Source organism: Cydia strobilella, chromosome Z (assembly GCF_947568885.1).
Source record: "Cydia strobilella chromosome Z, ilCydStro3.1, whole genome shotgun sequence".
NCBI lineage: Eukaryota > Metazoa > Arthropoda > Insecta > Lepidoptera > Tortricidae > Cydia > Cydia strobilella.
In genome coordinates, this window is record NC_086068.1 from 13444895 (window position 1) to 13468687 (window position 23793).

General features: G+C 36.4%; 2 protein-coding genes and 1 long non-coding RNA gene across 3 annotated transcripts; all 3 read right to left on the minus strand.

Moving 5' to 3' along the window:
* Nucleotides 1-5720: 5720 nt before the first annotated feature.
* On the minus strand, nucleotides 5721-7586 carry LOC134755101 (uncharacterized protein K02A2.6-like). Its single transcript, XM_063691579.1, has one exon. It carries the CDS (start codon nucleotides 7584-7586, stop codon nucleotides 5721-5723), a length of 1866 nt encoding a protein of 621 aa, XP_063547649.1.
* A 5783-nt stretch (nucleotides 7587-13369) lies between these two features.
* On the minus strand, nucleotides 13370-16054 carry LOC134753860 (cyclin-dependent kinases regulatory subunit-like). The gene is made up of 3 exons (XM_063689805.1): nucleotides 15815-16054; nucleotides 15422-15549; nucleotides 13370-13524 (listed from the first exon to the last, which is right to left on the minus strand). The coding sequence occupies exons 1-3, from the start codon at nucleotides 15883-15885 to the stop codon at nucleotides 13442-13444; spliced, it is 282 nt and encodes a 93-aa protein (XP_063545875.1). The 5' UTR covers nucleotides 15886-16054; the 3' UTR covers nucleotides 13370-13441.
* A 1267-nt stretch (nucleotides 16055-17321) lies between these two features.
* LOC134753812 (uncharacterized) lies at nucleotides 17322-20778 on the minus strand. The gene is made up of 2 exons (XR_010128840.1): nucleotides 20613-20778; nucleotides 17322-18050 (listed from the first exon to the last, which is right to left on the minus strand). It is a non-coding gene; the product is annotated as an uncharacterized LOC134753812 (long non-coding RNA).
* Nucleotides 20779-23793: the final 3015 nt, after the last annotated feature.

The following is a 23793-nucleotide window of genomic DNA, read 5'->3' on the forward strand; positions in this document are numbered from 1 at the left end:
CGGCGATATCACGTACTCCGAGGCTACCGCGAACGTGCTCGTTGCGTATCTTATCAAGCCTCGTTACTCGTTACTTTTTAGAGCATATATCTTCTAAATGAGTCAACAAAAAATAATGAAAAAAATATATGTGCATCTTCACTCTATGCACAACAATTGTAACATTACTTTTTTCCTGAAATTTGTAGTTTCACCGAAAAAAAAATAACGCGACAGGCCGTTTTGCGGCTAACTTTGCTTACTAAACGGCTTAATCGATTAAAATTATTTTTAAACTAACAAAAATGTTTTAACAGGTTCTACAAATGCAACATAGCTTTTGTTAATCAAAAAATATTTTCTTAAGAAATCGAACGTTTTTCCACATTTCATGCGTATGCAGCCTGAAAATGGCGTGGCCGGCAGTCGTGTGCCAGCTTTGAGACGAGGAGGCTGTGTCGCTCGTCGCTCCGTGCCTTCCTTGCACTATGTTCGCTTATGCACAAGCAAAGTGCTATAATATCAGAGTTATTGTGGCCAAAGAATAAATAACTCCAGAGCGCTGATTTGGTTGCGACGCGCATTAGCGAGCGCAACACGGTATTTTGCGGTCTATTACAATGAATGTAATGATAATATCCGTATATATTATACTATAATATACGTATGTTTGAGAAAACTTCATTTGAAATAAATAAATAAATGTTTTCTAACCGACATATTATAATGTCATTCAAGTTTTACGTTTTGAATTATGTTCCATTCCATCTCGAAACAATAAATAATTGATCTTCTATAATAAAGCGGAAGAGGGTCGAAACTCTGTACATGGAAGATATTCGAAAAAAAATTGGCTGGGGATACTTAGAATCGATAACAGAACTCGTTCCAATAGTTTTTGGAATTTTTGTCTTTTTATCTGTTCTTTTTAATTGACCGCGCATCACATAAAAAGGGCTGAACGGATTTTGATGCAAATTTTACTAATCTATCGAAAAAATCCACGGCCAGGTTATAGGCTATAAAAAATTGAGAAATTTCACCCCTAAGGGTTAAAAAGGAAAGTTTGTATGGGGTTCAAGATTTATTTTAAGCTAGAAATTTGAAACTTTGCAAAAAGATATATTATTGAATACTAATTTCAGTGTTTATGAAAATTCATCCCCTAACGGGGTTAAAAGGGGGTTGAAAGTTTGAATCCAGTACAAATGCTTTGAATGTTCTTAGAAACGCATAGATAGACTATTACAAAAAAGTAATTTCGACGTTTTCGGAAATTAAACCCCTAAGGGGGTTGAAAAGGGGATAAAAGTTTGTCTTGAGGGTGCAAATTTTAATTTAAGCTAAGGACTTGAAACTTTGCAAAAAGGTATTATATTAAAAAGCAAGAAAACGAAGAGATTTTAAATTCATCCCCAAGGTGGTGAAAAAGGGGTTAAAAGTTCGTATGGAGATCGAATTTTTTTGTGAGTGCGGGAATTGAATCTTTGTATATTATTAGAATACAAGCAAACTGAATTCCAGTTTTTAAAAATTCATCCCTTAAAAGGGTAAAAAGGGGTTTGTAGGGTTCAAATCTTATTTAAAGCTAGGAATTATAAATACGAGTATAGCGCCATCGGCTTATTATATTCTTTGAACCTCGTTGCCGTGCCGCGAGTCAAAATTCACGTACGATCGCAGTGAGCGGAGTGCGGGTTGAAGCGGGTACATTTGCCCAGACGCTCAAGCCAAATTAGCGAGAATCGTCTTAACGGACTGTACATATACCCATTGTTTTAAAGGAAACGTCCATCACTCCACCATCAGTTGGGTTACTTTATGTGACAAATAATTTTATCTGACTTACAGCAGGTGGTTGCTTATTTAACGCTACCTATATCCTTATGACTTAATGGACCGATGCAACCGGCTGAAGCCTGACATAATCAATTTTAACAAATTCAGCCTCACAAATTATCCAGTTATTAATAGTATAACTGGAAAGGCGTCCATAATAATATAATAATGATTCCGACATTCGTTGACGAAATGTATCTAACATTTGACACCATTTTTATATGAACTATTCTGATTTCACTCCTGATGGTTCGTTGTTTTTGTAATTGTTAATTATTGTAGTTCATGTTTTTTTTTATATGTGTATAAATAATAAATGTTAAAATAATCACTTTAAATTAAGTTCTTTAATTGTAGAGTGTGCGATAAAAAGAAGTCGTGATTGGTATGGGGCCCAATACATTCCACGACTCTTCTCTTTCCGAACAGACTATATTTTTCTCTACCTAGTGAAGTAGATACTAAAATTACAATTTGAGTTGCCAATTATACTACCTGCCCAATACATTCCACGACTCTTCTCTTTCCAAACAGACTATATTTTTCTCTACCTAGTGAAGTAGATACTAAAATTACAATTTGATTTGCCAATTTTACTACCTACCCAATTATCATTTATCCGTGAGTATCAGGATGGCGGGTGTACATCAACAAATGGAGCTGCGGTATACGTCAGGAGTTAGTGCAAGCAATGTGCCAAATTTGCGCCAAAATTGGAGCAATGTGCTCTTTAAACTCCAGAGATATTTAAGATATAAATGACGTCCGCCCACCTGACGTCAGGTTGGCGGGTGCATTTCCAGTTCTGCCTACGGTTAGTGCTCGCAATGTGCGTCCACAGGTATGAAGCACAATCAAATTCAGAGAGCGGTTAAAGAGTAATATGGAATTCAATAAGTATATATACACGGTGCCCATGAGGAAAGGGAAAAAATTTAACCTCGCATTCCTGGGGCCATAAGGAGTAATAAATGTTATACAATCTAAGTCGAATTACGCTATTTAATTTCTTTTAATTTTTCATACATAATAAATACATAACGTTTGCTTCTCCAGTATAAAAGTGCCTTAGGGCGAGCTGGCAACGTTTATTATTGCTATCTCTTTTTATTTTCACGAGGCAATGTCATGACGACTTTTTATTTCGACTTTTTTGGGCATAGATTATTCAAAGCCTGGTCTAGATCCTTCTTTGTTTAAACCGCAACAATTACCCCACATAATATTAAATAAAAAGGTTGGTTAATACAAAAATACGAATAAGAATTATGACGTCTCTTCGTCTTTCTCGCTTCCTGTTTTGTAATATGAGTTAAGCATGAGGCGATTATCCACTAGATGAATCGTCTAAAGTTAATACAAATTAAAAATCTTCACTTGCACATCACGTAACGGAATAAGTTTCAAAGGTTTCTATAGTGTTTGTTAAATTGGTAATTATACAACACCTATTGTAAACACCGGCTCGGCAATGCCCTCGCATACACAGTAAGTTCACTTCCACAACAGTAATCCCATAGCCTTCGGCCATCGTACCATAGACAGTGACACTTACTTCTTTACGGCTTTGCCGCCAACACAAGGACACACGAGACGGCGTATGTATGCTATTTAAGCCACTCGCATAATCGCATACACTACATCCCTCCCTTGAAGTTAAATCAGATAAATAACAACAAGTATTTTTGTGACTAAATCAATGTATTTTACAATACTAGAATCAGTCTCCAAGTTAACCATTAACAGTGCATATTATATCACTTTTACAAGGCTTTAAACAAGTATTATATTTTTTATAAAGTATGAATGTAATTAACAACAACAAACTAAGAAATAAAAATAAACGAATCATGGCACAGTAAATCACAGCTCATTATTAGTATCACCTTGTTCCCCATCAGTTCCTTCTTCCTGATCTTTCCTCTGAACAGCTTCCCACTGTCCTTCTACTCTTTTCAGGTGAACTACATTTCTCCTCAGTACTTGCCCTGTTACATCATTCTTCACTGAAATATCCCCTCTATTAGAACTCTGTACAGTGTGAGGTGTTGGATTGTAGTTTGAGCTGGGCTTATTGCCTTTATCCATATTCTTGACATATACTTTATCTCCTTCAGCTAGACTAGACTCAGTAGCACCTCTTCTTTTATCTGCATATTCTTTCCCTTTTTCTTTCTGTATCTTATCACGCTCTCGCACATCCAGGTCAACATTAGTGCTTTCAAGACTATCAATAGATGGAATTTTGTCTCTATTCTGCCGTCTAAAGAACAGCTCTGATGGCGACTTGCCTGTGGATGAATGAGGCGTACTGTTATACATTAATAGGTACTCCATCAAACTTTCTTTAATGTCCTTTTTCTCCAAATGACTAATCTTGAGGCGTTTCATTATGTCACGATTCTGTCTTTCGACCTCTCCGTTCATTTGGGGCCAATATGGTACTGTGTTGTGAACAATGATATTGCATTCTTCGCAAAACGATCGAAACTCTTCACTCACAAACTGCCGGCCGTTGTCTACAGTTATTGAGACAGGGTAACCTAGTCTGCTAAAAGTTTCTTTGAGCAGCTTTATAATTTGACAACTGGTTACTATCTTGCTGATCTTAACTTCTTTATAGCGGCTATAATAGTCTACTACAACTAGCAGGTAGTCATTATTAGGTAAAGGTCCTAAAAGATCCATCGCGACATCAACCCACGGAGCTAAAGGAAGTTCGCGTCTCTTCAGGGGTGTTGGAGGATTTGGCAGTCCTACTAGGGTGCAACTCTTGCAGGATTTGACCAAATTTTCTGCATCCTTGTCGATTCTTGGCCACCACACCTTTGATCTGAGCCTACCCTTCATTGCGACAATCCCAGGGTGGCCTTCATGTGCAGCGTCTAGTACTCCTTTCCTCAATTTCTGAGGTATCACAATTCGGTTTCCTCGAAGTAAAATATCACCATAAAAACATAGTTCATTTTCAAATATTTTATAACCTTTGACAGTCTCATTCCATTCTTTTTCATAGACTCCCTTTTTGACGCCTATTACTTCTTCATCATTCACAGAAGCTTCAATAATAGCAGACATCGAAGTCGCATGGGGTCTTGCTTCCTCCACAATTTGATGTATGTGTTCGTCTCCTCCTTTAGATTGTGCATCCATCAATTTGCATAGGAGAGATAACGGATCAGCAATATTCACCTTTCCTGGCCTGTAGGTTACGTTATAATCATATGATTGGAGTCTCAGCACCCAACGCTCAATGCGCGCACAAGGCTTCGATTTTGGTCCAAACAATATTTCCAATGGTTTGTGATCCGTAATGAGATCAAACTTCTTGCCGAAAAGGAAAATATTAAAATGTTCAACAGACCAAACTAGCGCAAGAGCCTCTTTCTCGGTTTGACTGTATTTTCTTTCGCAGTCTGTCAGTGTCCGGTTTCCATAGGCGATTATTCGCGGGCCATTTGAATCAATTTGTATTAAAATAGCTCCAAGGCCAACAGGGCTCGCGTCAGCAATAACTTGGGTTTTGTCATTAATATCATAATATCCCAGCGACTGTATTTTGCTTAGTGCCTCTTTCAGCTCTGTAAATGCCCTGTCTTGTTCGCTTGTCCAATATGGTTTGATGTCAGTCTTTCTCCCCAGTTTTTTCCTTAACAATTCTTTTAAAGGTTCTGTTCTGGTGGCTAAATTAGGTAACCACTTGTTTACATAATTCACAAGTCCTAAAAAGCTCTGTAGTTCTTCTATTGTTGCCGGAAGCCTGAAGTTAGAAATGCTCTCCATATACTTTGGCAATGGTTTCACTCCATTTGCTGATAGTTCGTGTCCTAGGAAATGGACCTCTCTTACCTTGTATATGCACTTCTGTTCATTGAGTAGTATGTCATTCTCCTTAAGCACTTTCAACATGCTTTTATTGCCAGTCGCATGTCATGCTGTTCTTCATTGTCTCCGAAAACTAATATGTCATCAATGAAGTTTAACACTCCGTCACATTTAACTAAGAGTTTTTCCAAAACTTTTTGAAATATCTCCGGAGCACAAGAAATTCCAAACATGAGTCTTTTATACTGGTAGAGCCCTTTAGCTGTTATAAAGGTGGTTATGTGTCTACAATCTGGGTGTAATTCCAACTGGTGGAAAGCGTCCTTGATATCAAGCTTGCTAAAATATTTAGCTTTCCCAATTTCTGGTAATAGTTTATCCATACATGGTAAAGGATGATTTTCCCTTAAAATAGCAGTATTGGCACGTCGCATATCCACACATAGCCGTAAATCTCCATTTTCTTTCATAATGGGCACCATTGGAGACACCCATCGTGAAGGTCCATTAACTTCTTCAATGATGTCTCGAGCAAGTAAGTCTTGGATCTTGTTCTCAACTTTTTTTTCTATAGGCAATGGTATTCTCCGATATGGCTGTGATACTGGTAGTACATTTTTGTCAATAGGGATTTCTACCAGTACATCTTTGAGCTTGGCAAACGGTTGTGACATGACATCTTCATCAATCTTATTTACATCTACACAAATTTTCAAAACGCCCAGACGTGTTGCAGTTTCCCTGCCCAACAAGTCTTGCGTGCCTCCCGCAATAACATAAACTGTTGCGTATTCTTCGCGGCCATTTGCCTCAATTGTAGTGTCAAATGCTCCTTTAACATTGAGTGGAGTGTGACTGCCATATGCCATAAGAGATCTGGTTGGGTTGGGTGTTTGGTTGGTTGCTATGGCTCCTAAACTTTTCAAGCTTTCCCAAGTTTCTCCTGTAATAAGGTTGGGTTTGCAACCAGAATCAACTAGCAATTTAGTCTTGATTCCACCCAAGGTGCATTCAATAATGGCATCGTTGTCAATATTAAAAACATAATCTACTTCAACTCTTGCTTTTTTGTTTCCCTTTATGTTTTTACTCGAGTGATTATCCAATTTCCTTTTTGTACCACTTGTTCTGCAGTGTTGACGGAAATGCCCCATCTTGCCACATCCATAACAAGTTTTACCTAACGCGGGACACTCTTTGTAATCTGTTTGATGATGCTTCCCGCAACGTCCACAATTTGTATTATTCTTTCTCTGTGTTTCTTCCTTCTTAGTTCCGTAAGCACCATCCTTCTTAGTTCCGTAAGCACCATCCTTCTTATTTCTATTGTAAATGGCATTAACTTCTTGGTTTTCTTTCTTATTATCTAGGCTTCCTGTTTTTTTTTCCTCATATATTTCTAATTGGTCATTGACAACTTCTAAGGTATTCGCCTCTGTCACTATCTTTTCTAGAGTAATGCTGTCACCTATTGTAAGGATTTTCTTGCGTAGTTCAGCTGAATTACATTTTTCCGTGATCTGGTCAATCAAGTGGTCATCTTTTTTGTCAAAACTGCATTTTTCAGCTTGTTTCCTAAGTCGGACTAAAAAACTTTCAAATTTTTCTTTATCCTCCTGCTTGATCAGTCTGAACATGTGACGCTCAAAGACTCGATTAGTCTTGGGAACAAAGTATTCGTCAAGTTTTTTTATTGCTGTGTCGAAAACATCTACACCCGCTGCAGCTTCAACCTCTGCACCAGGTAAGTTGTAGAAAATATCTTGCAGGCTTGTTCCCCCGAAGTGCAGTAATGTAGCTCGCTTCTTCACATCTGTTTTGACATCAGCCGCGTCAATATATATATACAATGACCGCTTCCATCTCTCCCATTTGCAGCCGATGGAACTTCGGTCACCATCCAAGTCTAACCCCTCCAGGGTCAGTGATGGTTGTTGAGTCATAGTAATGTAATCCCTCTACGGCAACCTGAAATATCAAATTAGTAACATGGTAACCAATAGGTGAATCACCTGACTGTTTTGAATTTAATCAAGGTTGTCAACCCCTTCCAATTTAATGGATGTGTTCATTTGAACCACCAGACATTTTCCAATTTAATGGAGGTTATGCCGACCCATCCCAATTTAATGGAGGCATTCATTTGAACTACCCGACAATTCCCAATTTAATGGAGGTTATGTCAACCCTTTCCAATTTAATGGAGGTGTTCATTTGAACCACCAGACATTTTCCAATTTAATGGAGGTTATGCCGACCCATCCCAATTTAATGGAGGCATTCATTTGAACTACCCGACAATTCCCAATTTAATGGAGGCTATGTCAACCCTTTCCAATTTAATGGAGGTGTTCATTTGAACCACCAGACATTTTCCAATTTAATGGAGGTTATGCCGACCCATTCCAATTTAATGGTGGTATTCATTTGAACTACCCGACAATTTCCAATTTAATGGAGGTTTTGTCAACCCGGTTTAACTTGATAAAATATTTATGAAAGTTTGTACTAAATTTAATAACCTAGAATAAATATACATATATATTAGTTGAGATGAACTTTGTTGCAAAATAAGAACTTAATTTTGATTATTATTGCACCATCAGCTACACTGTACACAACATTAGCATTAATGACAGTAGCAGTTCAAATGTTCATTCTCATGATAGATTGTAATAACCTATAAAATAAATATAGATTCATAACAAACTGGTAGCCATTTTGTATATGATCAACATGAGCGAATATGTATACTTTTTTTTTTTACTTTATAGTAGAAGGAAAGTAAAAACACATACTAAATGCAATGCTAACATTAAAATCTAATATCATTGCAAGAATCCCTGTTGAGAATGCAAAATGAACATTATCTTTTACTATTTTACGCTGTCTAGGTTCCTTACTTTGTTTATGTACAAACCGGGTAAATAACCTAAAATTTGCATTGAAAAGCCTACTTACATAATGATGCCAGGCATTTAATGGTAGAAACGATCAAATATATTGTGCAATTAGTGTTTTGTATACGAAGCTTGGCAATATAACGATGTTATTATGATTTTGGAATGCAATTATAACCTAAGTTTCCTACCAAAACCGGTCATTCTTTTCATCAAGATTTTAGCAATAAAGCTTACCTTTTTCTCGTCGCCACTTATAGTGTTTGTTAAATTGGTAATTATACAACACCTATTGTAAACACCGGCTCGGCAATGCCCTCGCATACACAGTAAGTTCACTTCCACAACAGTAATCCCATAGCCTTCGGCCATCGTACCATAGACAGTGACACTTACTTCTTTACGGCTTTGCCGCCAACACAAGGACACACGAGACGGCGTATGTATGCTATTTAAGCCACTCGCATAATCGCATACACTACAGTTTCGAAAAATGGAAAGCGCGATTTTCATACTGACATTTGTTTTGCTCCTTGCGTTGCTTTAGCTTTTCGCGCGCAATTTTTGTACACTTAATTTAAAAATGAAATGCACAATACATGTAACATGATATTCTTCTTCTTCTCCTGAGCCTATTTCCCATGTCTCTTGGGGTCGGCCCTCCTAGTCCGTAAACGCCACTCTGGGCGTTTTTGTGTCATCTCTGGTTTTAAATCCGTCGTCTTCATGTCTTTGGAAATGATCCCCATCCAGGTGATCGGTCGGCGTCCTGGGCCATTCTTAGGTTGTTCTATTTCCATGACGGCTCTTGTCATATGCTCTTTGTTTCGCCTCATGACGTGACGCCGCCGTACCTTACCACCGTAAGCGATTTTCTTGAAGCTTGTCAGGAATACACGCAACTTTAAATGTTCCCCTTATGTATTAGTTTCTGACTCTTATCTTTCAAAGTTACACCACCAGACCACCTCAGCATCTTCATTTCTGTGACGTGGAGTTTTTGTTCATCTGACATGTACAGTCGAGTTCATAAATATGTATACATTTTTTCACCTTATTGCAATGGAGTAAGGTGAAGAAATGTATACATATTTATGAACTCGACTGTACATGATATTATGGCAACAAATATCCAAATAAAAAATATTACGTTCAAATACAAACTTCATGTATGAAGCCTTCTAATCTGAGCATTTTGAGCAAAATAGACTTTCCATAAGTGTCCCGCGTTTTGTGAGGTTAATCATCTTGTAGTAACTTGATTACAGATGCTTGAAAAAAGTTGAAATAAAAAAAACAAGGTGCTGTACATAATAAAACGTTTGCAATTGTAACCAGCTACATAATATTGTACTGACTGCAACGACATACATACTTTTTAGATACTTCGACAATACCTAGGTTTGGCCTAGCTATGTATACATAAACTGTTTTTTTAGTGTGACATTGTTCATTTATTCATTAATATTTTTCTTTTAAAATTTACTTCATAAATTGCTGTTTTTGCTGTTTTCGATTTTAAGTTAACAATCTTTTAATGAAAGCAACTTGTTTTGTCCTTTTGTGTAAAGTACTATGTCTTTTTCTGTGAAACAAATGAATCTATCTATCTACTCCCTACAGACAAATTTAATATATCAATATGAACAAAAATGTTCGTATGCATCCTCAATAGGTATAAAGTATAATTTTATTAATTTGAGTAAACTGGGTCTTAAACATTTGATCAATATTTGCTGGATTATTTGGTTTATGTGCTATTTTTCTGTACCTAATAAGTGGCCGACTAATCAGCCATTTTGGCCGACTAATCGCCGACTACAAAGGTGGCCGGATAGTCGGCTTTCCCGACTAGTCGGCGACTAGTCGGTACATCCCTAGTATGTATGTTAATGAAAGGTCTCTTTTTCATGTCCACACTAGTTCTACTCCAATATCAACATTTTACTCGACTGCTGCTTAAACAGAAAGTAGGGTTATGGGTTTAAATACTGAAAATCAGTACATTCTGTAGCTCAGGATACAGGACGGATTTTTTTAAATGACATATCGGTAGATTCCTCTTGACCTTCACAACCTGTTTACACATGTTTTATTAAAGAAAAATCAATACAGCCGCCTTGAGAGGACGCCGAATAGTAAATCATATTTTGACTTTTAGCGCCTTAACTATTGAGTGGATTTCAATAAAATAGACATCAGTAGATCCATAATTAGTACACGAGTGCTATGCAATACAAATTTACTAAAATAAATGGAGGAAAAATGTTTAGGACTTAAAAATGTGACTGCAAAAACAGATTTTAGGCCTTAAATGGGGTTTAAACAATAGTGACAGTAATGAAATTTGACACCTACAATTTCAGGGATCCCTGTTTGCGTGTCATAAAATTGGAGCTTCGGGGACCACAGGGATCAAATGCCATCTTAAAAAGTATGTCTTTTTTGGTTTTTCCGTTTTTCTCGGAATATCTGGGTTTAATGTGAATACTGTGTATAGCGAAACAAAAGCTTATTAGCTTCTACACAAAAAAGGTATAAAACATCATGTCCCTAAAACGGAGCTTTCTTCTCGAAATATGGCTCAGAAGTCAAAAGGTTATACTTAATCATCTCCTACTAAAATTTTATTTTAAGACGGGTCAGAAAGAAATACTTGTATAAATTTTTTTACCAATTTTTGGAACACAATAGTTATTTGTTATACAAGGGTGCAAAGTTGTGTTTTACCCGCGAGTGTGGAATTAAAACACAAGCAAGCGAAAGGATTCTATATTTGAATTTGGTTCTAAAATAGAATCCTGAGCGTAGCGAGTGTTTCAACACACGAGAAGTAAAATACATTTGCACCCGTGTGCAACACAAAAAATTTCCCCTCACTATAGCGAGGAAAGTGCAACATCCACATCTTCATCACTGGAATCACTTATTTTTTACGATATTATAACAGAAAACACTGGAAATTCTGATTTTTACGTGAGTCGGTGAGAAGTGTTTATATAAGTAAAAATTTAGTTGACAATGTTGACATTTCTGTTCTGACGTATGAAATGTCAACGATGTGTTTTGAAATTGCATCGACTCAACTTGTGCGTTCAGAATTATATTTAACATCATTATAAAAAAACTAACGTTTCTTATGGAATTTTAAGGTTTATGACTTAAAATGATTAAATAAAGCTAAATTTGGTATTTTTTATTAGATTCTCAAACCATTTATTTAATGATAATTAATATCGAACGAACCATTATTATGAGCGTTTAACGTTTTGTTATCTGTCAAGCTACTTAAACACGCTCCATCCAAGGTCAAATTACTTTCCCCACTGGTGGATAAAATGCGTTTTTCCCCGCTTGTTTAAGGATAAAAGACGGCTTTCCGAGCTAATGAGGGGAAAAACATTATCTACCCAACCACGAAAAAAAAATGTGTGGAAACTTGTAAGCTTCCCTTGTAACTTGTAAGCCCTATTTCTAGAAAAAGGCTTCGTTTTTGGGACATGGTGTTGTATAACTTTTTAGTGTGGAATTTTATAAGCTTTCGTTTCGCCATACACAGTATTCACATTAAACCCAGATATTCCGAGAAAAAAAGAAAAACCAAAAAACACATACTTTTCATGATGGCGTTTGAGCCCCGTGGTCCCCGAAGCTCCAATTTTATGACACGCAAACAGGGATCCCTGAAATTGTAGGTGTCAAATTTCATTACTGTCAGTATTGTTTAAACCCCATTTAAGACTTAAAATCTGTTTTTGTAGTCACATTTTTATGTTTTACACATTTTTCCTCCATTTATCTTAGTAAATTTGTATTGCATAGCACTCGTGTACCAATTATGGATCTACTGATGTCTATGTTATTGAAATCCACTCAATAGTTTAGGCGCTAGAAGTAAAAATATGATTTACTATTCGGCGTCCTCTCAAGGCGGCTTTCTTAATAAAACAAGTGTTAATTAATTTCTTTAATAAAACAAGTGTAAACAGGTTGTGAAGGGCAAGAGGAATCTACCGATGTCATTTAAAAAAATCCGTCTAGTAGCCCGAGCTACAGGGTGTACTGATTTTCAGTATTTAAACCCATAACCCTACTCTCTGTTTAAGTCGCAGTCGAGTAAAATGTTGATATTGGAGTAGATCGTGTACAAATGAATAGACAAAAGTGGATATCATATTCCTCCAAGTTTCATATTAAGAGAATATCCCCTGAAAGGGTATAAGCGCTAAATCTGGATTCAGCTATTATTTTCTATAACAAGATGTATTTTTTCCGCAAAGTTATGTAGGACTTTTTTGTGTAGAATTTAATAAGCTTTAATGTTGCCTTACACCATATTTTCATAGAGAACGTATATGTAGAGTAAAACGCAAATTTCTCCAGGATGGTACACAAATGAACAATTCCAATTCATTCCCATTCAAATTCCAAAAAAAACAATTCCTCGAGGTCCCCAAATGTCAAATAGTGTGGACATGAAAAAGAGACCTTTAATTAACATACATACCAAATTTCATATCTTTGGAAGGATTTCGAGGTGAGACTTAATCCGATTGTGCTACTAATTAACAATTTGAACACATGAAGTTAACGGCATCCATGACTATATTAAAATGAACTATAGAAAGCTACAAGTTTAATTAAAATCCTAATTTAGGTAGTTACCAACTTTTAAAATTTCAAAAAGAAATCTACTTACTGTCTTTTTTGAAATAAGAAATGATTAGTCAATTTATGCCTGTTATTAGACATTACCTGCTATGGGCAATTGATAACTATGAACTAAAACTTATTCACAAGCACACCATAATGCTATCTCGCCAACAAACTGCAATCGCAGTTTGGCGAGGAATATAATTATAAGAAAATTGTTGTGATGTACATTGAGATAAATAAATTTAAAATAAAAAATAAAAAAAAGTCTCTCTCTTCTTCTCTGGAGGGGTGGTCTTTTTTCGGCGGAACAGCAAAATATGAGGCTCTGAAAAAAACAGTAAATACAGTCATTAAACATAAGTATTAATAACATTTATATCACAGTTGTGTTTAACAGCAACACAATAAAGAGATAAATAAAACTTCCAATTCCTGTTTTAGCACCAGACATTTTTTCTTGCCATTTGGTTTTTGTTTGTAAGTATAGCAAAGCTACAGTAATGTATAATCCGTAATGTAATATTATATCTACAGTAATGTAATATTATAAATGTCAGTCTGTCTGTCTGTGTGTTATCTCTTCACACTTAAACCGCTGAACCGATTCAGTTGAAATTTAGCATAGAGATAGTTTGAGTTCCGGGGAAGGACATAGGATAGGTTTTTATCTCGAAAATCATCCCTTAAGAGGGTTAAAAGCAGGGTGGAATCATGGTGGAATTACCTGATAATTTGTGCGCATATTATGCTCAAATTGAATTATTACTATTAGACTATCTCCAAGCACTAAACTTACACTAGCTGCTGTTACTGATTCCACACAGAGGAAGTCGCGGGCAAAAGCTAGTCAGTAAATATAATAAAACATTAACAATAACAATGTTATCCTTGATATAAAACCAACCATTACTTCAAAATACATACTTACCTACCTATATAAAGAATGTTCTAGAACTCTGTTTAGTAGAGGTAGGAACCTTTACTTAAGTTTTCAAAATTCTAGAAATCAGTTCTACGGGAACATCGATTTTGTTTTATTTTTTTCAAAAAGTGCAAAGGTTTACTGCAAATACAATTCAATTTTAATATCCATCGGTCATATTCAGTTTGTTAAAATTAGAACCCTATGACTATTATTATTATTATTACGTTCGTCCTTTACATAATCTCGGGACCATGGGGTCCCGGACATTTGGAAGGCGTGCGTGGGGCCGAAGCCAACACGCAGAGCCCCTTGTAAAAAGACAATTTACTCTAAAAGGTGATGTGACACCAACCGACGATTATCCCTGTATGCACTATAGTAGTGCACCCAAGGACAAGCCCCGGTTAGTGCAGGACTATTGCAATGATTAGAAACAAAATAAACTAGGCTATTGTGTTGAGATGTTAGTGTACTGGTTACCGGGTCTATGGAAATACTATGGCACCTGCCCCAATCTATGTTTAAAAACACGAAAAAAATGGACAGGTGGTGACTCGCCAACTCACAATATGGGTCCCCAAAAAAGGGGACAACATCGCGTGAGTGGCTCAGGGTGTGGAGATGTGTGCACCGCTTTCTACCCAGTGGCTGTAAACACTCACAGCCACTGTGCCAACTCGCGTCTTATGCATATTTCACTTCCACCCTGCGAACATATAGCTCTGACACCCCACTCTGGACGGCCGGTAAAGGCAAGCCAGAGGTGGGAGTCCTGCGGCCCCTGCTCAGTGTTCACTCCAGCCGGCCAATGAAGGCAAGCCGGAGGGAGGGGCCTGACCGACTCTCGGGGGTATGGGACCCAAGGGATGTCACTTCCCATTCAGCTCGCCACAAGCTGCCCTGGGGGCTTATTATTACTATTATTTATGTATGAAAATATTTAATGCCCTTCCTGAAAATATCAAACCCCTGCCTCTAAATCCATTCAAAGCCCAACTATATACTTGGCTCAAAAAACAGGTGTTCTACTCTTTAAATGAGTTCCTCCAAATATAAGTAGTAATATTAAGTAGAAATTATAGTTATATTAGAAATTGTAGTAAACAATGTAATAGATTAAGACCACCTACATATAGCTTTAAGATAACATTTGCATGCTTAACCAGCAAAATATGTCACTGTACGGGAAAATCTTTCCAATATCACCTTGTTGTACCATATTTATGCAAATAAAAGAATTTTGTTTTTGTTTTATTTGTTTGTTAAAATTACAACCCTATGACTAAGCTATTCTTACCGGGTTGGTGTGTCATATAGTGAACCCATCCTTGACTTTGCTGCACTCCAATGCCTCGCCATTCTTGTTCTGACATTAATTGATCCTTGGGAACTAGTTTCACCATTTCTTTTGGTAACACCACATGCCTAAAAACAGAAAGAGAATGTATGGTTTATTAAAGGTATGACGGGTAAATATTTAAAAAAAGGTTATTTAATTATTGGGACCCTAACGAAATAAAAAACCACAGGATAAGATTAAGGCCTCACAGTTATGAGTAACTCTACAATACCCTTGAGCTGATGATGAAGAACATTTCATTGTAAGGTTAAGCTAACTGAACAAGTGAATCAATCAATGCTGCTATTCGAGGATGTAAACTATTAATAGGTATTTATACTGTTTAGTTACCTGTACTCGTGTTCCTCGTCGTAATACTTATCCGAATAGTAAATCTTCTTTGGCATTGTGAAAGTTATCATAAAATCAAATTTCCAACAATATTACCACTTATCCAGTAAGCACTTTGTATTATAAAGAAAAATAAAGACACTTTCCAATTGATACTGCAGTTTCACTTTCGGGAACCTTGCAAACAAAGAAATCAGGGAAACAACTCGAACAATCACACCGCTGAATACAAAATTCGACTAATTCGACACAGAAGCGTTTAATGAATTTGAAATTCGAAATCTGTAATGTTGCCAATTTATTAAGTGCGTGTGTGTCGTCTTTTTTTGTCAAGGCAACCCTGTTTTTTTTTTAATATTATAGACTTTTTGGCGGGAAGTCGAAAAAAGCGGGCGATTTAATTTTTTCCAAATTTTCTGAAATTGATTTCTCTGTATATATTAGTTTAATTTAGGTGTAAATAATAAATTTGTGTACATAGAACATTGTGTAAATAAAAATGGGTGAACACACCGGCGGCGGCGAGCCCCCCGGTGATAAAGAACCGAAAGAACGTAAGAAACGAAAGTTGGCGGCTTCGGACCTTACCGCGAACTATAAAATGTTTGTTAAACCTAATTACAAGCGACAATTCCCAGACAATCACAGTGCAGCTAGAGTGCGTCGTGTACGTGGAATCGCAGGAAAACGATAAGTTAGGCAATAGGAATCCCATCACTCTGACTAAACTATTCACGGACAATGTTAAAGGAATAGTCGGCGTGCATCGAGTGAACGCATATAAAGTAGGCGTCACTTTTAAAAAACCTGCACCGGCCAATAACTTTCTCAAAATGGTCAATTTTTTGGGCAAACATAAGTTGAAAGCTTTTGTACCAGCGCACCTTACAGAGACAACAGGCGTGTTACGTTACGTACCTAAGGAGATGAGTAATGAAGAGATCTATAAAAACATTACCTGTGACACGGAGGTGATCTCGGTTAAGAGATTTATGAGAAAAGTGGACGGCAAATTGGTACCCATAGGTACGATTGCCGTTACTTTTGCGGCTACGACGTTACCCCAATATGCATACATGCAAATGTATAGATACCCGATACACATGTATATACCACCACTGCTGCAATGCTACAAATGTTTAAAATTCAATCACTCAGCAAGAATTTGTAGAGGCGAACAAATGTGTTCAGCTTGTTCCGGACAGCATTCATATAAAGAATGTGATGTAGACCAACTCACTTGCATTAATTGCAAAGGCAATCACTTGGCGATCTCCAGAGATTGCCCTGTGAAACATACTGCACCATCAGCCCCTGTACCTACTACTAATCCAAAAGTATTTCCAACCATAACCAAACCAAATAATACTGTAGGCGTAAGCCAAACTTCCCTGAATTTGAGCAACTACTGAATAACGAGACCATCATTAATGCTTTGATCAAATCTTTGGTTATGCTGGGAAATGACGGTAGTGATACTCCGATTAATAATAAAAGAATTAAAGAAATACTCAAACAAAATTTATTAAATTAAATCATGGACACTTTTTTACATTTAGCACAGTTTAACATTCAAAGTTTATTACATAAGAAAGCCCTATTAAATACATTTCTTGCAGAGCAACAGATAGACATTTGTTTACTAAATGAAACATGGCTTAAAAGTACAAACACAATTCCTAACTTTGCCCCATACAACTTTGTACATAAAATTTCAAAAAATGCCAAAAACGGAGTAGGTATACTTATTAAACAAAACTTACAATATAGTATCATAAACACAACTTTTTATGAATCCATTCAGAATATCTGTGTAGCTATAGAAACATCAATTGGTAAATTATACATTCTTTGTGTTTATTGCCCACCCAATGGTAGCAGTTTTGATGTTCGTAAAATGAAAAAGGTGTTGCTTGAAATGAAACCCCCAAGCCATGTCTAATCATGGGCGATTTTAATGCTCATCACATATTATTTGGCTGTCAATCAAATAACAGTAGAGGCAATAGTTTATATAATATTATTGATGAATTTGATTTGTGTATTTTAAATGATGGTAGTCCAACAACAGTGCAATATCCAAATAGGAATCCATCTGCAATTGATATAACTCTTGTAAGTCCCACGTTAGCTCCACTTTGTGAATGGCGAGTTCATGATGACCCAATGGGCAGTTACCACTATCCAACAACTCTGGTTGATCTAAATGTGAAGCCATCCATATATGAAGCCCGACCTGTGGAAGAAAAATATATTTATAATAGAGCAGACTGGTCCAAGTATTATAATTTATCAGAAACTTGTTTTTCTCATTTAGACATTGATAATACAGAACCTATTAATTTATATAATAATTTTGTAAATATTTTATATGATATTCGTTCAGAAACAGTTCCAAAAGTAGAGTCCAAACAATCCATGAAGGTCATGAGGAAACCCGTTCCCTGGTGCCAAACATGCCTTGAGGCTGTTGAAAAGTCTAAAGAAGCTTTAACTCAGTATAGAACATCACCCAGCATTGCAAACTTTATAAACTACAAAAAGGTTGATGCTCAGAAAAAACGAACATTAAAAGAGAACGTGTAAAGTCTTGGCATGAATTATGCAGTAGTTTTAATAGGATGACACCGGTTTCTAGGATATGGGGATACATGAAAAAGTTTAAAAGAATTGGCTCTTCTCACAATAGATATTTAAATGATGAATGGGTGCCAAGTTTTTTAGATAAATTATCAGACTCATCTCCATTAAACAAAAATCATTTAAATAACATCATTAATCAGTCACACGAAACTCCAAAGAACACTTTTCTTAGACCGTTTACACTTAATGAACTGTTTATATCACTTAAAAGTAGAAAAGACAAAACACCAGGGTTAGACAATATACCATATATGTTAATAAAAAGTTGCATCCTAATGCTATAGAAGTACTTTTTCCCCTCACTAGCTCGGAAAGTTGTCGTTTATCCTTCAATACAAGCGGGGAAAAACGCGTTTTATCCACTAGTGGGGAAAGTAATTTGACCTTGGATGGAGCGTGTTTAAGTAGCTTGACAGATAACAAAACGTAAAACGCTCATGATAATGGTTCGTTCGATATTAATTATCATTAAATAAATGGTTTGAGAATCTAATAAAAAAATACCAAATTTAGCTTTATTTAATGATTTTAAGTCATAAACCTTAAAATTCCATAAGAAACGTTAGTTTTTTTATAATGATGTTAAATATAATTCTGAACGCACAAGTTGAATCGACGCAATTTCAAAACGCATCGTTGACATTTCATACATCAAAAATGTCAACATTGTCACCAATTTTTTTACTTAAAACCTTTTCTCATCGACTCGCGTAAAAATACACAACTTCCAGAGTTTTCTGTTATAATATCGTAAAGAAATAAGTGATTTCAGTGATGAAGATCATCTAACGCCTGTGGATATTGCACTTTCCTCGCTATAGTGAGGTGAAAAGTTTTGTGCTACACACGGGCGCAAATGTATTTTACTTCTCGTGTGTTGAAACACTCGCTACGCTCAGAATTCTATTTTAGAACCACTCGCTTCGCTCGTGGTTCACCTATAGAATCCTTTCGCTTGCTCGTGTTTCAATTCTACACTCGCGGGTAAAATACAACTTTGCACCCTTGTATAACAAATAACTATTGCATATTTATAATAAATTATGGGATAATTTAGTCATTCCTGAGTCATGGAAAACACAATGTGTCATTTCCATCTTAAAGCCAAATAAACCAGTAAATAGTCCTTCATCATATAGACCAATTTCTTTGTCATCGTGCTTAGGCAAACTTTTTGAAAATATGTTAAAGCTACGTTTAGATTACTATGCGGAAACTTAAGGAAAGCTACCAGATGTTCAGTTTGGATTCAGAAAAGGCAAAAGCTGCTCTGAAAGTTTTGTTTCATTTATTAGTGATCTCAAAAAGGCTAAACTTTGTCATACAAATGTTATATGTGTTTTTCTGGATGTAAAAGGTGCCTTTGATAATGTTAATATTGAAAGCTTAATTTACGTATTACATCAATTAGATCTCCCTGCAAAAATTTTGAATTGGATTTTTGGTTTTTTATACAATAGGACTGTATATGTAAAATTGAACAATAAGCTGTATGGCCCCACAATAGCTAACAAAGGAACAATGCAAGGTGCAACCTTATCACCCTTATTATACAACCTATACACATCTCAAATCCTTAGTTTTGTAAATACATCCCAAGTTAAAATATTGCAATTTGCTGATGACTTGATTTTGTACAGTGAAAACCAAAATCTAAATATGGCTGTTGATAATATGAACACTGCTTTAACCCAATTAGGAAGGTACTACAGCAACATTTTGAAATTAGAAGTTAGTCCTGATAAAAGTAAAGTCTTAGTAATCAGTAGAGACCCATTTGCACAGTCCATTGTAAATATTAGTTATAATAATAATGTAATTCCTATTGCCAGTCATCACAAATTTCTAGGTGTTGTTATAGATGATAAATTGAAATTTGATAAACATATAGATTACATAAGTCAAAATGCTATGAAAAGCATAAATATTATGAGAAGTTTAGCAGGAACATTCTGGGGTTCTGACCCAAAAACGCTAAACATGCTTTACAAGAGTATAGTCAGGAGCCATTTTTACTATAGTTCCCTAGCATACATGAATGCAAGTAGCAAATTTTTAAGAAAGCTGGATGTCTTACAAAACATTGGTTTGAGAGTTATAAGTGGAGCCATGCGCACCACTCCCATTAACTCAATGAAAATTGAAAATTGTATACCTCCCTTGTCCTTGCGTCGTTCACAGCTGGCTGAGAGATTTTGTTTAAAGGAGTTGTCTTGCGAGAACCATGTTGTCTTGGATAAAGTTCTATACCCAGTAGACATTGCTCAGTCAGCTATCATCTCGGCTAATACTCTCATTACAGGTTGTTTGCCTGAAATATCCACAATAATGATGAACACCAAAAATGTGACAAAAAATATGAACATCAATAACCAGTGGCCAATTTCTAAGTACTCATATAATACTATATAAGTTATTTTGATGTTAAATCTCATTTAGAGTCTGTAAAAAACAAATTTGACTTTTTTGAATTTTTAAATGAAAAACATGACTTCTATACCATGTATACTGATGGCTCTAAAAGTGAACATGTTAAAGCTGCATATTATCACAAATTAATAAATAGTTACTACGTAACAGATACATCATTCCCATACTAAAGCGAAAATACCTACGCTATAATAGCCTACAAAATCTTAATAAAAATACCTGCTGCTCAGGACGAGAAGAAATGTACCATAAGTACGCGCACAAAGAGTCGACACTGCCTTGCTCACCGTGCGAGTCACGTGCCAACGCGTCATCGTAAGAATGCGCTAGGGTTGTACTGTTAATTATGTTATTATTGTAATAAAACGAATGTTGCGAATCAACCATATTTTTTATTAGTCAATCAAATATAAAAACAACCTGACTCAAAAAACTCCTTAATTTACGATTTACCTACTTATGTTCAAAGAAATAAATGGTGACAAAATACATAAAGATAGATTTAAAACACTACTCACTTTTCTTCGTCTCTCGGAAATGAAAAAAACGACAAATTTTCCTTTGTTTTTTAACTTTTAACACGAACGTGGAGTCTAGTTCGCTGATTCGCGCACGAGTGTGGAGGGCCCTATACATGTTTAATTCTGGTCATTTTTTAATATTTAATTGAGGAATTCTATGTAAGCAATGTATGGGAAAATGAAACAAATTAATAAAGTCTTGCAGTTTTTCTGGAATTGGTGTCACTTTGAAGCTACCTCTTACATACTCATTTCTGACTTTGTTCCAGTTTAGTTACCCCTCCAGCCCACCTGAGCATTTTCATCTCAGTCGAGTGAAGTTTAGCCTCATGTTCTTTCTTAGATGTCCAGCACTCTGCTCCGTATAGCATGACGGGTCTGACGCACGTCTTATAGACTTTCCCTTTAGTTTTGATCGGCATTCTACGGTCGCAGAGTACTCTTGATAACGATCGCCATTTTAACCAGCCAGCATTCACTCTATGCGTTATGTCAGCATCGCAACAAGCATTCTCATGCAGTACAGAACCAAGGTATTTAAATTTGTTAACCAAGGGTACCGGGGTGTTTTCTATGAAAAGTGTTGATTCGCATGGGCTTCCGAACAGGAACTTCATATATTCCGAGCTATCAAACAAAAAAAAAACACATTAAAATCGGTTCATCTGTTTCGACGCTACGAGGTCACAGGTAGACACACAAATACCAAAGACATAATCCAGGGAAATTAGCTAAAATTACGGCATTACTAATGGAAGACTTTTTTCAATTGGAAATATTGAGATGTGTACGTTATAGACCAAGTTATTTTTCATCAACCCTCCCCACCCCTCCCCCCTCGGTGTCACCCCCCACACCGCAAAGGGCCCGAAACGCGGTTTTTCTCAATTTTTAAGGAAACCGTTCAAGATACAGACAAAGTGTGTAGGAACGAAATGATCCATAATAAATTTGTTATCAATCTCTTATACACACTATAGTGCTATCACTTATAGGTTTTGTGCAATCATTCACCAAAGATGCAATTTACGCTTGATGTATTTTAAGAGTACTTATAGCTTGAATACCGTCCCACTTATACAAAAACACATAAAGCCTTTTATGTCCCAAATTTAATGAGGATTAATTCTGTCCTTGACACTTTTTTGATACTTCAGTAGGATATCTAATTTTTTTGAAGTACATCACTTTTATGAGTGCACGTTGTGCCCTTTCAAGATATAGGTAGATGAAGCGACTTTTGGCTGCACCTCCCCAGACGGATATGCAGTATAATAAGACAGATTGCACCTGGGAGATATAGATTTCGTTTAAGATGTTGCGAGACTTTGTAAGATTTGTTTAACCTGGTGCAATGTGCCTTAGCGACTTAAAGATCCAGAGCAGTTTTCTGACTCTACCGATTACTTGGTCAAGGTGAGAGTACCAATTGAAATGCTCATCCAGTTGTACATCCAGTAGTTTCTGAGACTTTTTCAATAGTAGGAAAGTTACAGGTAGAAAAGTTAGATTGGTGACAAGTGAATTTTTAGATCTATTTCAGAAGTCGGTTGTGAGATGCTGAAACAATAGTTATTTGTGCAACAAGAGAGGAAAGTTGGTTTTTCTTGCGAGTGTTTATTTTGAGTCCCGAGAAAGCGAAAGATTCTATAATTGAATCACGAGCGAAGCGAGTGATTCTAAGGTAGAATCTTGAGCGTAGCGAGGGACTCAAAAGCACGAGATGTAAAATAACTTTTCTCTCGTGTTGCACACATAATTTTTCACCTCAGTAGTGAGAACAAATTAAAGGTTAAAATGTATTTCAAATTACACAGAATAAACAGAAAAAAAAAGTATTATAATATGTACGATACGATACGGGACGGGACGGGACCGGACCGTACCGTACCGTACCGTACCGTACCGTACCGTACCGTACCGTACCGTACCGTACCGCACCGCACCGTACCGTACCGTACCGTACCGTACCTCACCGTACCGTACCATACCATAAAAAAAAAATGTAATAAAAGTATGAAGTTCATGGCCTTCACTAAATTAAAAAGCTACATTGTAGCTACACTCCCTGGAGTGACGAAAGTAGGCTTGTTCGAGCTGCTGAGGTGAAAACATATTTTGTCTTATTATTGGTATTTAATGTTAGTTTGATATGTGTGCCATTCCGAGTTCGGCTATTTTGTCACAATCAAGTCTATGGGCTAGTATATGGAAGTGCGCACACGTAGCGACGTGACTCCCGGGAGACTTTTTGTCCGCAGGTTCGGTGACAAGCCCGAGACGAAACTGTCTCCTTCCCTTCCCTATTATTCCACGGGTGACAATTAAGTCGCTGGTCGACCAGAGGGCCTAGTGCGAAGCACGTTCGACATGTTGCCTCTCTGT